Genomic DNA, 16,853 nt, shown 5'->3' on the forward strand with positions numbered 1-16,853 from the left:
ATTTATTAAATCATGGTAAAAGACAACAAAATCTGTTAGTATGGCAACCGTGTTACAAATAACTTTCATGCACTATTAAAGATAATTATGGACATAATTATTGTGTAAATAACAGCCAGGTGCCATGGCTCATGCCTGCAATCCCAGCACTTTGGGAGGCCAAGATGGGCGGATCACCTGAGGTCAGGAGTACCAGACCAGCCTGGCCAACTTGGTGAAACCTTATCTCTACTAAAAATACCAAAATGAGCCGATCACGGTGGCAGACACCTGTAATCCCAGCTACTTGGGAGGCTGAGGCAGGAGAATCACTTGAACCTGGGAGGCAGAGGTTGCAGTAAGCCGAGATCATGCCATTGCACTCCAGCCTGGTTGACAGAGGGAGACAGCATGTCAAAAACAAAGTAATAATAATTATTAATATTGTGTAAATTAATTATTATATAATTTAAAAAATATGAATACATAACATTGTTATAGATAGTTATGTACATATATATGTAAAGTTTCAGTTTTAAAATTATTCCAAAAGGTGGATAAATAAAAAAGAGATTTTATTTTATAAATCCATCCTTGGGAAATAGTCATAAAATAGTAAAAATAAGAAAAACAGCTAATTATATCAACCATTATATATACGATTTTGTGAAAAACAATTAAGTTCCTTGTTATACATTTTTAAACAAGAGAGTTACACAGCACAGATGTGTTGGTAATCCCAGTTAATGTTTTATCTTTGAACATATTCAGATAAATAACGGCAAGGCACTTAAGCAATTATAATTTTAAAACAGAGTGAGAAACAAAATTTTAAAGTTAGCATGTGGCCCGGTGCAGTGGCTCACACTTGTAATCCCAGCACTTTGGGAGGCCAAGGTGGGCAGATTATCTGAGATCAGGAGTTTGAGACCAGCATGAGCAACATGGTGAAACTCCGTCTCTACTAAAACTACAAAATTTAGTTGAGCGTAGTGGTGGGTGACTGTAATCCCAGCTACTTGGGAGGCTGAGGCAGGAGAATCACTTGAACTCGAGAGGCAGAGGTTGCAGTAAGCTGAGACCCAGCCATTTCACTCTGGCCTTGGCGACAGAGCGAGATAGTATCTCAAACAAACAAACAAACAAAAACAAAATAAAAGAAAAATTAGCATGTGATAATATTTAGTGAAATAATTGTTATACTTAAAATATTTCTTTGAATACCCTGTGTTAAGTCAACTTTCTTGCATCTCATTCCAAACTTGTCTGTAGAGCTTTGAGCCCCCAAGTGTGGTTTTCAATACTTTATAAACCTAATCAGCCAAAGTTGGTATCAACCTTTTCAGACACTGTAGATGAGACAACATTTCCCTAAGATTGGGTATGAGGAAGGTGAAAGCAATAGAATAGTATATAGAGTATATAGAGTATATAGAGTAAAAATATGGTAGAAGTAAAAAAAAACTGCATAATGCGGTGTATGGCTAAATGTTTTTTAACATGTAGGTGAATCAGACATGGAAAAATCCTAAAAGAGAGATTAATAGAGGAAATAATTGACTCAGTAACAAATGTGAAGAAGCGTCACAGTGACAGAAACCAGGAGTCTTTATAAAGGTTTGATTTAAAAAGGGAGAGAGAATAGGAACATTGAAAAAGATGGACAGAAGAAGATAGCAAATATTCAAGACTCCTTGAAAGAGTGAGGCAGAAAGTTTATAAGTTGCTTGATTACACCCAGCATATAATTATTTGAAGTTTTCTATTGAGAGTGAGAACATGTAATTCTTTTAACCAAACATCTCTGCAGCACTATGTGTCACTAAGGAAGAGGATAATCAGTATTCAATATCAAAAAATGCATATATTTCTCAAAGAAGAGGAGCAACTGCATCTGCAGGCACTGGAAAGACAAGCAAAAGAGCTTTTCCAACAAATACAAGTCAAGTGAGAATGACCCAACATTTAGAAGGGACGAAAGACACATACAGAGAGCTGTGGGAGACATGCCGCATGCCTGACGGGGAGCTGCTCCAGGTGAGGAGGGAGGGTCCATCCTCAGAGGCAGGAAGCCTTTGCTGGACAGTGCTGCCAGGACATGCAAATATCACCTGCATATGTCACTGCTCTAAGCTAAGTGACACATGCTGTCTGACTTCCACCATTTCCTTTCTCCATTCACTTATTACTGCATACTTTGGTAATCTTTGGGAAATTTTTGCCATTTTAGCTGATAACATATAACAAAGTTCTCTTCAATATAATTTGGAGTACTATCCACACAGAGAGATCATCCAAAATCATTAGAACTCTAGGCCAGGGGAAGGTTAGTAATACTCCATTTACATGCCCTAGTTCCTCCTCACTCTGATGTCCCAGACAGCAGTGATTTGCTGAAGACATTGAGGGGTTTCCCCTTGCCTGGGCAAGATTTCTCAAAGCTGCTCATCAATGTCCATGTACTGTTTCTCATATGTTTCCCTGTTTTGTTTTAATAGTTGTCATGTGTGGTCAGAGCTTTCCTTGGAAATAAGATTAGGAAATGAATGACACTGGAAACCTAGATATCCTTGCTTTACTCCACCATCTCTTGCTGAGCTCCTTTCTTCTTAATGCCCACTGATGAAGCTTTCTATTGTTTAGTTGAGGTTCTGTTATTAATGTAGCCTTGAATGATTCCTTAGCAGGAAATAAAAAGATATACATTATTAAAACACTAAAACAGAAAGAAACAAGAGTATGAGAAAAGATGCAGAAGGAAAAATCTCTCATAATTCACATTATCTTTTATTTTTTTGCAGGATGTGGGAAATGTATGTTTCTAAAGGTTCTCTTATCTATGGTTTTCCTCCTTCCTCCTTCTCTTCCCCTCTGAGGCCTTTCTTTTGCTTTGCTTGTACATGAAAAGTTGGTTTCATGATGATTTATTGTGACCTCCCATATATGAGGCAAATAGTGTCCTAAGACCCTACGTGTGAGAGCCTGTGAGCTCATTGTAACTTCATGGAATGTAATTACTTTATGGTTATAAATGGGATAACCACCTTGAATGTGTACATTTGTTAATTAAGTTATTTTATTTAATAAATTATTGTGGAATCTTTACTAGAACATCAAGAATTTTTTTTGTACTAGTTTTGTTGAGATTCATTCACCGACCGTGAAAGTCATGTTCTAATGTATTTAATTCAGAGATTTTTAGTATATCACACTTGTGTAGGCATCAGAGCTCTCTACTGCCTGTGCACTTTTATCACTTCCAGAACAATCCCAATACACAATAACACTTATTCTCCGTTCACCCTCCCCCATTCCTTGACAGCACTTAATCTACTTTTTATGTTTTTGCATTCAGGTAAATAAAATCATACAATGTAAGTTGTTTTTTTAATCTGATTCCTTTTTCAGAGAGTATGTTTTCAGTTTGTACACACTGTAAATCATTTGTCTTAGTGGTATATTTGAACCAGGCTGGGGTAGAATAATGAAGTGTTGGATATCTTACCTTACAAAGAATATAAAGAGTGCTTATTTTCTTTTTAAGTCTGAGCAAGTTAAGTCGACCTCACAGACTTTATTGTTTCTCCATATCCTCGTTATTAAGCACATTTCAGCTCATACAACAGTTTTTCATTGCCGAGTTGCTCTGCTATTACATCTTCTCTGAATATATTATATCAGATTATAATATTCAGAAAACTCTTATATTTATTACTCGCAGATTGAAAATTCCAAAGGGGCAATGGCAGTATTTGTCTTCTTTGCTAATATATTACAATTATTCAATGCAACTTTTAGAATAGATCATACAATAAATAAGATGAGTAAATGGATAAGTAGAGGAGTTAATATGTATAAATATTATTCTAACATTAAGTAAGTTTTCCAAAATATAAGTAACAAAATAGGATAGAACATACTAATGAATATCTATCAAAAGATAAGAAATAAATTGATTTTCAGATTCATATCAAAGATAAAACTATTATATTAGGGTTTAAAATAATTGTAGCATAATTTTTACAGGGTTGATTTCAATTGTCTTAGGTTTTTTAATATAAACAATCAAAAGAGGAAGGTTCCTATATAAGATGATGGCCAACAGGAACAGGACTTAGAATAATGGAGGCTGTCCTTATTTAAACTGACATATAAATTTAATTACTTACTAAGCATAAAGTGGCATAAACCTTCTTATGCAGTAGAAAGAACAAACTTGGTTTACATTTTAAATAAGAATCCAGATGATAGAGAATGGAAAATTCTACAAAAGAATGTAATAGCTACGTCTCCTAGCACACCAGCTTATGTGCTCCTACAAAGGCCACAAATTTGAAATGATTCAGAAGGTGCATTTCTCTCACATGTTTGTACCAATATAGGAGTTGGTCAAGAAGAAGACTGACATCTTCAACAAGTGAATTTTACCTCTTTGGGCAGGAAACTTCCATTTATTGCCATGTCCCATGCAGCAGGAAAGCCAGAAGCAAAGTAGGAGGGACAAGAGTATTTGGCTGTGAGGAAATCACCTGCTGTTTTTCACAACGCTTTTATTCCTGTCCTATAGGTTCAAAATTAGGCAGATGGGACACTAAGTGGTAATGTATCTGGGAATGCTGTTTACAGTCTAAACCATATTTATTCTTATCATTTGATTCAGAAAACAAATTAAATGACTGGCACAACTGAAAATAACCCAAGAGATTTGTTGAATGAAACAAAGTTGAACCTCAACCAAATAGATAAGCTGCTGCCTAAGGTTAGCACCAGTTATTATTCAAGAGTGAGTAAACCCTGCTTTTTACCACTGTCGAGGTGTCCAGTGTCGTCCTTTTTAGAGCCTGGCTAGCTGAGGGTTATGTGGCAAGAAACATCTTATTTATATTTTAGTCCCTTAAATGAATGATTTTGATAGGAATGATTCTCCAAATTTTGAAGATATTTTTCAGAAATATTCTCTTATTCCTTCACTCTATATCACATACAATATAATAAACTGTCTCTCTTCTGCCTCCACATATTTCATGCAGAACATTAGGAGTTAGCAGAGAGAAAGCCTATCACCAGCTTCTTTTGGACTCGCTGCCTTTTTCCAAGTGATCTGAGATGATAAAATTATTCACCTCAGGGCTCCAACCCAGCACTCCTTTTTGATTTTTACCTATGTTTTGTGAGCTTTCCTGTTGATGCTAAAACTCTGTGCAACAATCAAAGCCTCATAATTTAATTACATTATTTGTTGCTAGATTTCAAGGAAAAATTTATTCCTGACATTCTGCTAATTTAGCTCACATTCACTTTGTCAGGAAGACAGAATTAGCTACTTTACGATCACTTAGTATTTGACTCTGATTTTGGAAGATGAAGAAGTTTTTAAGTCTATTTACCATATTTTCTTAGCCATTTAACCAATATAAATTTATTCTGTTGATTCTCCTAGAGATACTTATTTATTCTCTTCACCTGTCAGAATTTATGTTAGAATATCACCAAGACTTACTTACAATTGAAATAAGTCTAAGAGAGACCACTAAGAACATTGTCAATCATTAATACAGAAATCTTGAACTTCCTGAGATTTTTATCCCTGAAAGAAGTTATTTATGAATAGCCTGGTTATAGTTTCTTTTAATACAAGAATTTTCATTCTTCTATAGTACAAAAAGTAAAAACTGATAAAGAGGATAACTTGGAAACAATTAATCTAACAAAACTGAGACACATTCTTGATGCACTTTATTTCTGTACTAAATTTAGGAGACATGTAAATGGCAGGTTTCCTAAGTGAAATAAGACAGACACACAGACAAAAATATTTCATGGTCCCACTCATATTTGAAATCGATTTTTCAAAGTTCAATACATTAAAAACGGTGGTTACATTCGTGGGAAGAAAATAGGTAAATGAAGGGTAAAAGTGGTAAAGGTGCAGTAATGTAGAATAAATGAATCTGATGTACAACCTGTAGGTATATTAGATAATCTTGTATTGTTTTTGGGAAATATTCTGAGAGACTAGATTTTTGGTGTTCTCACATAAAAAAGAAGCACAGCTAAGTGATATGATCGATGTGTTAATTTTCTTCATTATAGTAATCATTTCCTTATGCACATGTATCTCAGAACGACATATTGTGCACCTTGAAAATATAAAATAAAACTAAAACATAAAGATAATTTTGTTCTTGCATCTAAGCTGAAAATAAGTGAAGACTGGGTCAGTAATAACAATGCTTTGCTGAATTAAGAGAATTCTAATAAAATGTTTTTAGTTGGGAAGCTATCTGTATTAAATAAAATTTATCTAAAGCTGGTTACAGGGGCCATACATATAATCCCAGTGCTTTGGGAGGCCAAGGCAGAAAAATGACTGGAGGCCAGGAGTTTGAGATAAGCCAACTCCTGGGCTCAAGTGCTCCACTTGCCTTGGACTCCCAAAGTAGTGGTATTACAATCACGAGCTACTGTGACTGGCCTTTGCTTTATTTCACTCACTGTAACATCCTGTGGAATCATTCATGTTGCAAATGATATGATTTATTTCCTTTTTGAAGCTTCATAGTATTCTATAGGGTATATATAACAGTTTTAGTGTTGTTGTTTTGCTTTGTTTTGAGACAGCGTTTCGCTCTTGTCACCCAGGTTGGGGTGCAGTGACTTGATATCGGCTCACTAGATCCCCTGCCTCCCAGGTTCAAGTGAGTCTCCTGCCTCAGCTGAGATCAGAAAGGCAGAACCTGCCTCCCGGGTTCAAGTGATTCTCCTACCTCAGCTGAGATAAAGAGGCAGAATTAACATGCCCAGCTAACTTTGTGTCTCTAGTACAGATGGGGTTCCACCATGTTGACCAGGCTGGTCTTGAACTCCTGACCTCAAATGATCAGCCATGATTGGCCTCCCAGTGTACTGGCTTTACAGGTGTGAGCCACCGCACGCTGGGCCTCACTGACGTTTTAATTCTCAACATTGGCCTGTAGTGAGAGGCTGGACGAATTAGTTGGGTTGTAGGCATTAATAGGCAATTAGGTAAACATCAGGAAAACAGCAATGTACTCAGAAGAGAATACTTTTACAGCACCCAAGAGAAGTCAAATATCTGTAGTAGGTGTAGAAATGTAATTAAAAGGTAAATGAGGCACTATTTTAATCACTAGTTTTTCAGAAACACTCTACCCTATTCTGACAAAAGTGTGGTATTTTGAGGCAGCATTGAATTGATAAACTACATATTTGAAATAGATATTGATATATGTCAATTGTCACGGAAACCTTCGTGTCCTTGGATTGAGGCATCTCAGGGTTGTATAATGTGTCTAAGTAAACTGCCCAAAAGAACCTGAATCAAATACACAAAAAAGTTATTTCCCCACTAGTATTCTTTATTATACCTTAAGCTGTAGGGTGCATGTGCCCTAAGAGCACGCTTGTTCCGTAGGTATCCATGTGCCATGCTGACCGGCTGCACCCATCATCTCATCATTTACCTTAGGTATTTCTCCCAATGCTATCCCTGACCCCGCCCTCCACCCCGTGACAGGCCCCAGTGTGTGACGTTCCCCAACCTGTGTCCGAGTGTTCTTATTGTTCAATTCCCACCTATGAGTGAGAACACGGGGTGTTTGGTTTTCTGTCCTTGTGACAGTTTGCTCAGAATGATGGTTTCCAGCTCCACCCATGTCCCTGCAAAGGACACGATCTTATCCTTTTGATGGCTGCATAGTAATCCAGGGTGTTTATGTGACACATTTTCTTAATGCAGTCTATCATCGTTGATGGACAATTGGGTTGGGTTCCAAGTCTGCATTCTGAATAGTGCTGCCATAAATATACATGTGCATGTGTCTTTACACTAGCATGATTTATAAACCTTCGGGTGTATACTCGGTAACGTTGTCGCTGGGTCAAATGGTATGTCTAGTTCTAGATCCTTGAGGAATGGCCACACTGTCTTCCACCAGGTTTGAACTAGTAGACTCTCCCAGCAACCTAGGCAAACAGGGTCTGGAATGCACCTCCAGCAAACTCCAACAGATCTGCAGCCGAGGGACCTGACTGTTAGAAGGAAAACTAACAAACAGACAGGAATTGCATCAGCATCAGCTAAAAGGACATACACTCCATAAGCCCATCAGCAGGTCACCAGCATCAAAGAGCAAAGGCAGGGAAAACCGCAAAGACGGGGAGGAGCCAGAGCAGAAAAGCGGAACATTCTCCAAACCAGAGTGCCTCTTCTGCTCCAGAGTATCGCTCTGTCGCCCAGGCTGGAGTGCAGTGGCACGATCTCGGTTCACTGCAACCTCTGACCCCTGGGTTCAATTCCCCTACCTCAGCTTCCCGAGATGCGGGGATTATCGGCACCCGCCATCGTGCCCGGCTGATGTTCGCATTTTTCATTTGCATTTTAGACAGGATCGTGATCCCTGCTGTTTAAAATTCCCACTGAAACTCTACTCGTGAGTACAGCTGCTCTGGGCACAATGCTTTCCACAGCATTTGGTTTTCGTAGACACTGCAGGATTCACCTTCCGTATCTTCTCATCTCCTCTTAAAACAAGCTATACACTGGTAAAGGGCTGATTCCTTTGGGGCGTTGTCCTTATAAGCTTTTCATAAAACATCAGTGACTTCTTCGTTTTTCCGCCCGAGATTCACCATACATTTGATGTTTGTTCGGGCTGCAGTTTTAGCGGAATTCATGATGCTCTGATAGGAGGCCTTTTCAACAGATGTCTCATCCTTCTTAGTGCCTCAGACTAGATCTAGTTCAGAAAGGTTCTAACAAGTTAGTACAAGTTAATTTTAGTGGAAACAAATTGAAATCCATGCAAAGATTTCCAGCATGTACACTTTCTATGAGGTTTTTGAAGACCCCGTGTGTTGAACGCTGTCCACGTCCTGGGAGAGAAGTGGGTGCAGTCCACTTCCTGTCCTCAAACTGCCCACGGTGGAGGAGTGCACAGAGCAGGGAAAGGCAAGCCCAGACAGATCCTGCCCACTAGCAGGCAGCAGAAGTCTGACCCAGTCCCGGCTTCGTGGGGGTGCTGTGTGGGCCCGAGCAAGTTGACCAACCTCCCTGAAACTCAATGTGCGGCTATGTGGCTCAGTTCCACTAGCCATTATGGTACTGCTGAGCAGGGACCGTTAAGACTCTCAGGAAAAGCAAGCTAGCTCCAAGGTTAGCAACCAGTAGTCCGGGTTGCTTCCATTAGCAGACCCTGAGCCCCCCCGCAAGCTGGAGTTTGGTGGAAGATGAGGTTCAGTGTGATTGGATCGATGTAGCAATGTAATCAAGGAGAAGTCCACCCTCTCTCACAGAAGAGCCCTGTGCCTGTATAAAGGCGGTGCGCATCCGCGGCGGCACTACTTGAAGCCACCAGTTGGGAGAGGAGCAGAGCAGGGCAGGTGCTCCCGAAGGCAGCGAGATGTTGCGAACCACAGCTCCCTGCTGGTTCCCACCTGGCTATCCAGAAGCGAAGAAGGCGGCCGAGGAGGCGGCCCTCGAGGCTCCAGAATTCCCACTGCCCTCTCATCAGCCTGCCCAGAGCTTCGGGCTCTGGGTGCCCCAGATGTACAAGCAGGCCTCAGCATCTGTAGGGATCCAGACGGAGCCCGAGAATACGGGTCCGGCTGTGCCCCCTGCGTGGCCCGAGATGGTGACAGAGGCTTGGTGCTTCCCTGCGCAGCGGGGATCGGCCTGCTGCCTGCCAGCCGCCCCAAAGCTGGCAGAGAGACCCTCCGCAGTCCGCATCTCAGCCCCCAGGGAGAGGAAGAGGATCGCACACTTTCACAGCCCTTGCTTGGCCACTGGTGCCAAAGATGCCAAGAGAACCCGGGTGGCCAGCAGAAGCCAACGCTCCAATGGCTCCAAGGTCGGCAGACAGCCACGGAAGACATGCAACAGGTCGGGGATGGCAGACAAGACCTCCACCACCATCAGCTCTAAGCGGATCGTCCGTCGTCCATCCTTACCGCGTTTGAAGAAACCCATTATCCTCCGAAGGTCGGGGTGCCAAGTCCCCGCCGTCATCCGCCGAGGCTATCTCCAACTGTACACCAAAGAGTGTCTCAAGTTCTGCGCCTCCAAGCAGGAGGCCGAGGAGAAGGCGCTGAACGAGGAGAAGGCGGCCTACGACTGCAGCCCCAACAAGAACGTGTACCTGAATGTGGTCCTGAAAACCCTCAAGAGACTGAAGGGCCTGACCTCCAGTTCCATGCCCGGCCTCAGCAGGGCCGCCCTGTACAGCCGCCTCCAGGAGTTCCTGCTCACCCAGGACCAGCTCAAGGAGAACGGCTACCCCTTCCCGCACCCCGAGCAGCCCGGAGGCGCAGTCCTCTTCACTGGCCAGAGGAAGGGGCCGGGCGACTCCTCCTGCAGGGTCTGCTGCCGTTGTGGCACCGAGTACCTGATGTCCTCCTCGGGCCGCTGTGTACGCGACCAGTTGTGTTATTATCACTGGGGGCGGGTCCGCTCGAGCCAAGTGGCTGGAGGCCGGGTTAGCCAGTACACCTGCTGTGCAGCGGCTCCTGGCTCCGTGGGCTGCCAGGTGGCAAAGCAGCACATGCGGGATGGCTGCAAGGACAGCCTGGATGGCTTCGTAAAGACCTTCGAGAAAGAGTGTTCCAGAGACGCTTATCCAGGGATCTACGCCTTGGACTGTGAGATGTGCTACACCACGCACGGCCTGGAGCTGACCCGCGTCACCGTGGTGGACGCCGACATGCGAGTGGTGTACGACACCTTCGTCAAGCCCGACAACGAGATCGTGGACTACAACACCAGGTTTTCCGGAGTGACCGAGGCCGACGTCGCCAACACGAGCATCACGTTGCCCAAAGTCCAAGCCATCCTGCTGAGCTTTTTCAGCGCCCAAACCATCCTCATCGGGCACAGCCTGGAGAGCGATCTGCTGGCCCTGAAGCTCATCCACAGCACCGTGGTGGACACGGCCGTGCTCTTCCCGCACTACCTGGGTTTCCCCTACAAGCGCTCCCTCAGGAATCTCGCGGCCGACTACCTGGGACACATCATCCAGGACAGCCAGGACGGGCACAACTCCAGCGAGGACGCAAACGCCTGCCTGCAGCTGGTGATGTGGAAGGTCCGACAGCGCGCCCAGATCCAGCGATGCCAGCGGTCCGCCTCTCCCGCCGCCCTGGCCTGTCCTTAGCCCCAGGCCGCTTCCAAAACCGCCCTCAATCCCGAGAGCTAACCCTGTCCACCGCGCCGCAAAGCGAAAGAAACGGGAGCAGCCAGCGGCAGGACAGGGCCAAAAGCCGAGACTAACACCGACCCCCGACTCCCAGTCCCCCGGAGTGCCTGCCGCGGGCCGTTGCCCCTGTCCCCATCCCTCTGCCCCTCCCAGACCTCTGTCCTTCCACCAATTGGCTCCCCGAGGCCCGAGCCCACACTCCCAGTCCCCCGAGTCCCTGCCGCTGCCCCTCGCGCCTGTCCCCATCCCTCGGTCCCTCCCAGACCTCTGGCCTTCTACCACTCGCCTCCCCCAGCCCACCTGAACCTCCGCGGCTTCTGAGAACAAGGCGAACCCCCTGACCCAACAGCCTCCTGACAGTCTTCTGTCCTGGGCATCTTCCCCTTCTGTGGGGCTTTCTGAACCTCCCCACCCCCACCCGATTTTTCCCGCATCCCCTGGGCAGGCGCCCAGTCAATCTTGGTATGAATTTAAACATTGAAAAGAAAAATCATTTAAAAGCAACCTGAAAGTCCTCAGCTTCTCAATGCGTGCTTAGCTGTTTTTCGGTAGAGCCACCACAGGGAGGTGGGTGAAGCACTTAGGCTCTAGAATTACACATCTGGGTTCACATTCAAATTCCACCACTTAGTAGCTTTGTAACACTGGACAAATAGCTTCTGCGCGCTTCTGGTGTTTGATCTCCAAAGTGTGATCAGGAGGTCATGGTGAGGAATGAACGAAGCAACACACGGGCAGCCTTAAAACGATGGCACATAGTAGGTGTTCAATTAAGGGTCCAAGTGGATTCTTCCACCCAGACCAACCAATGACAATGTCCCAATCAGTCAGTCAACTTCCAACTGGACTCCAAGAGGCAACGAACCATCATGCCACTCAAAATTCACGTTTCTCTTTTGAATCTGCAGAGAGAGATGACACACTAAGTAGCTAGTTTTAGTGGAGTGCCTGATTTGATAAATGTGCGTCTGGGGGGCGGGGTGGGTGTGTCTGTATACACAACTAAATTAAACTGAGAATCAGAATGCTTTCATTACCATTAATTTACTTTTTGTGTATAAGCCCACACACCCATATATACACACACACTAACTGTTCCAGAACAAGGAGTTAGTGAACAGCAGGATGTCCACTCTGTCAGACACGTTTCGGGAAGCACTGAAATGGGACGTTTCTGATTGATTTTACCACTCCTCGAAGTTTATTTTCCTTTAGGACTTAGACTCCTTCTGTGGAGATTTAACAAATAAAAGTCTTTTTTATTGTATGTTATATCATTTAAGTTGTATAATGTATTTAAGTTTTCATTTTAAATAGACCAGTGAAAATTATATATATTTATGGTGTACAACGTGAGGCTTCATGTATGTATACATTGTGGAATGACCAAATCAAGCTAATTAACACACTCGTTTCCTCGCCTCCTGACATTATTGTGATGAGAATACGTTTAAAATCTACTCCCACAGCTATTTTCAAGTAGGCAATACATAGTTATTCACTGTAGTCGCCGTTCCGCTCAGTAGATCTCTAGAAATATTCCTGTCTGAAATTTGGTATCATTTGACTCACATCTCCCCAAACCCTCCCTGGCACCTGCCTCGGGGAACCAACGTTCTGCTCTCTGCAGCTATGATTTCAACGATGTTACGTTCCTCGTATCAGTCAGGTCCCGCATTACTCGACTTTCTGTGCTCGCTTTTTAAAAATTTACTATGTATTTATTTACTTTTTGAGACAGGGTCTCACTTTGTCAACCAGGCTGGAGTACAGTGACACCAACACGGCTCACCACGGCCTCCACCTCCCGGGTTCAATAGATCCTCCCACTTGAGTCTCCTGAGTAGCTAGGACTACAGGCGTCCAACACCACACCTGTCTAATGTTTGTATTTTTTTTGTAGAGATGGGATTTCACCACGTCGCCCAGTTTGATCTCCAACTCCTGGGCTGAAGTGCTCCACCTGCCTCGGACTCCCAAAGTGGTGGGATTACAGTCACGAGCCACCATGCCTGGCCTTTGCTTTATTTCTCTCACTGTAACCTCCTGTAGACTCATTCATGTTGCAAATGATATGATTTCTTTAATTTTTGAGGCTTCATAGTATTCTATAGGGTATACAAAACAGTTTTAGTGTTGTTGTTTTGCTTTGTTTTGAGACAGCGTTTCGCTCTTGTCGCCCAGGTTGGGGTGTAGTGGCTTGATATCGGCTCACTAGATCCCCTGTCTCCCAGGTTCAAGTGAGTCTCCTGCCTCAGCTGAGATCAGAAAGGAAGAACCTGCCTCCCGGGTTGAAGCGATTCTCCTACCTCAGCTGAGTTAAAGAGGCAGAATTACCATGCCCAGCTAACTTTGTGTCTCTGGTACAGATGGGGTTCCACCATGTTGGCCAGGCTGGTCTTGAACTCCTGACCTCAAATGATCAGCCATGCTTCGCCTCCCAGTGTACTGGATTTACAGGTGTAAGACACTGCGCTCTGGGACTCATTGTGGTTTCCATTTGCCACACTGGTCTGTAATGAGAGACTGGACGAATTATTTGGGTTGCAGGCCTTAACAGGCAATAAGGTAAACATCACGAAAACAGCAATGTACTCAGAAGAGAATAGTTTTACAGCACCCAAGAGAAGTCAAACATCTGTAGTAGTCATAGAAATGTAATGAAAATGTAAGTGAGGCACTAATTTAATCACTAGTTTTTTCAGAAACACTCTACCCAATTCTGAAAAAAGTGTGGTATTTTGAGGCAGCATTGAATTGATAAAATACGTATGTGAAATAGGTATTGATATATGTCAATTGTCACGGAAACCTTCGTGTCCTTGTATTGAGGCATCTCAAGGTTGCATAAAGTGTCTAAGTAAACTACCCAAAAGAACCTGAATCAAATACACAAAAAAGTTATTTCCCCACTAGTATTTTTTATTATACCTTAAGCTGTAGGGTGCGTGTGCCCAAAGAGCACGCTTCTTCCATAGGTATCCATGTGCCATGCTGACCTGCTGCACCCAACATCTCATCATTTACGTTTGGTATTTCTCCCAATGCTATCCCTGACCCCGCCCTCCACCCCGTGACAGGCCCCAGTGTGTAACGTTCCCCACCCTGTGTCCGAGTGTTCTGATTGTTCAATTCCCACCTACGAGTGAGAACACGGGGTGTTTGGTTTTCTGTCCTTGTGACAGTTTGCTCAGAATGATGGTTTCCGGCTCCACCCATGTCCCTGCAAAGGACAGGAACTTATCCTTTTTGGGGGCTGCATAGAAATCCTTGGTGTTTATGTGCCACATTTCCTTAATGCAGCCTCTCATCGTCGATGGACAATTGGGTTGGGTTCCAAGTCATTGCATTCTGAATAGTGCTGCCATAAACATACGTGTGCATGTGTCTTTACACTAGCATGATTTATAAACCTTCGGGTGTATACCTGGTAATGGGGTCGCTGGGTCAAATGATATGTCTAGTTCTAGATCCTTGAGGAATGGCCACACTGTCTTCCACCATGTTTGAACTAGTTTACACTCCCACCAACCTAGGCAAACATGGTGTGGAATGCACCTCCACAAACTCCAACATGTCTGCAGCTGAGGGTCCTGACTCTTAGAAGGAAAACTAATAAACAGAAAGGAATAGCATAAGCATCAACTAAAAGAACATACACTCCATAACGCCATCGGCAGGTCACCAGCATCCATGAGCAAAGGTAGGGAAAACCGCAAAGATGGGGAGGAGCCAGAGCAGAAAAGCGGAACACTCTCCAAACCAGAAGGCCTCTTCTGCTCCAGAGTCTCGCTCTGCCGCCCAGGCTGGAGTGCAGTGGCGCCATCTCGGCTCACTGCAACCTCCGACTCCTGGGTTCAATTCCCCTACCTCAGCATCCCGAGTTGCGGGGATTCTCGGCACCCGCCATCATGCCCGGCTGATGTTCGCATTTTTCGTTTGCATTTTAGACAGGATCGTGATCCCTGCTGTTTAAAATTTCCACTGAATCTCTGCTCGTGAGTACAGCTGATCTGTGCACAATGGTTTCCACAGCATTAGCTTTTCGTAGCCACTGCAGGATTCACCTTCCTTATCTTCTCATCTCCTCTTAAAACAGGCTGTACATTGGTAAACGGCTGATTCCTTTGGGGCCGTGTCCTTATAAGCTTTTCATAAAACCTCAGTTACTTCTTTGTTATTCCGCCCGAGTTCACCATACATTTGATGTTTGTTCTTGCTGCAATTTTAGCGGAATTCATGTTGCTCTGATAGGGGTCCTTTTCAACCGATGTCTCATCCTTCTTAGTGCCTCAGTCTAGATCTAGTTCAGGAAGGTTCTAACAAGTTAGTACAAGTTAATTTTAGTGCAAACAAATTGAAATCCATGCATAGATTTTCAGGATTTCACTCCTAATATCACATGGGCTGTACACTCTGTCATATTATTTGTAATATCCTAAAGAAATGTTACCACTAATGTTACAGGCAGTGTATACCGTGTGGTATTATTCCCAATATTGTGTGGTGATGTTACTCCTAATGTCACAGAACGTGTTCACACTCTGATAATATTCGTAATATCCTAAAAGCATGTTACTACTGATGTCACCATGCGTGTACACAATCTCATATTATTTCTTATATCCTCGGGTGATGTTACTTCTTATGTCACTGGGGGTGTACTCCCTGTGATATTATTCATAATATCCTTGGTGGATGTTACTTCTTCTGTCACAGGGGGTGTACCTTTTGCGATATTATTCGTAATATTTTAGAAAGATGATACTGCTAATATCACAGAGGGTGTACACCCTGTGAAGTTATTCCTAATAATTTTGGGGGCTGTTACTCCTAATGTCACCCGTCGTGTATACACAGTGATATTATTCATAATATTTTATGGAAATGTTACTCCTAATATCACAGGGGCTGTACATCTTGTAATATTATTCATAATATCCTAAAGAAACGTTACCTCTAATGTCACAAGGAATGTACACAGTGTGATATTGTTCCCAACACTGTAGGGGGATGTTACTCCTAATATCACAGGGGGTGTTCACAATGTGATACTTTTCATAATATCCTTAATGGATGTTACTGCTAATGTCACAATACATGTACATCCTCTGTATTTGTTTGTTATATCCTTGGGGGAGGTTACTCCTACTGTCACACGGGGTATACTTCCTCTGATATTATTCCTAATATCCTAGGTGGATGGTACTCCTAATGCCACAGGCGTTGTACATTTTGTGATATTATTTGCATTATCCAAGAAAGATGTTACTCCTCAGGTCACAGGGGATGTACACCCTGTGATATTATTTGTACTATCCAGGGGACATTACTCCAAATGTCACAGAAGGTGTACACTCTCCGATATTACTCGTAATGTGTCAGGGAAATGTACTCCTAATGTCACAGGGCATGTACGTTATGTGTGCACACCCCCTGTGATGTTATTTGTAATATTTTCGAGGCATGTTAATCCTAATGTTACATACGCTGTTATCCATGTGTGAACACCTTTGTGGTATTATTCCTAACATACTAGAAGGATGTAACTCCTGACATCACATGGGGTATAAGCCATGTGTGTACACATTCTGTGATATTATTCATAATATCTTAGGGAGATGCTGCTCCTAATTTTACAAGCTATGTACATTATGGGTGTAC

General features: G+C 43.3%; 1 protein-coding gene across 1 annotated transcript; it reads left to right on the top strand.

Annotated features, from left to right (window-relative positions):
* Positions 1-10,190: 10,190 nt before the first annotated feature.
* On the top strand, positions 10,191-11,147 carry LOC129485142 (exonuclease GOR-like). Its single transcript, XM_055284351.1, has one exon. It carries the CDS (start codon positions 10,191-10,193, stop codon positions 11,145-11,147), a length of 957 nt encoding a protein of 318 aa, XP_055140326.1.
* Positions 11,148-16,853: the final 5,706 nt, after the last annotated feature.

Source organism: Symphalangus syndactylus, chromosome 6, assembly GCF_028878055.3.
Source record: "Symphalangus syndactylus isolate Jambi chromosome 6, NHGRI_mSymSyn1-v2.1_pri, whole genome shotgun sequence".
NCBI classification, from domain to species: Eukaryota; Metazoa; Chordata; class Mammalia; order Primates; family Hylobatidae; genus Symphalangus; species Symphalangus syndactylus.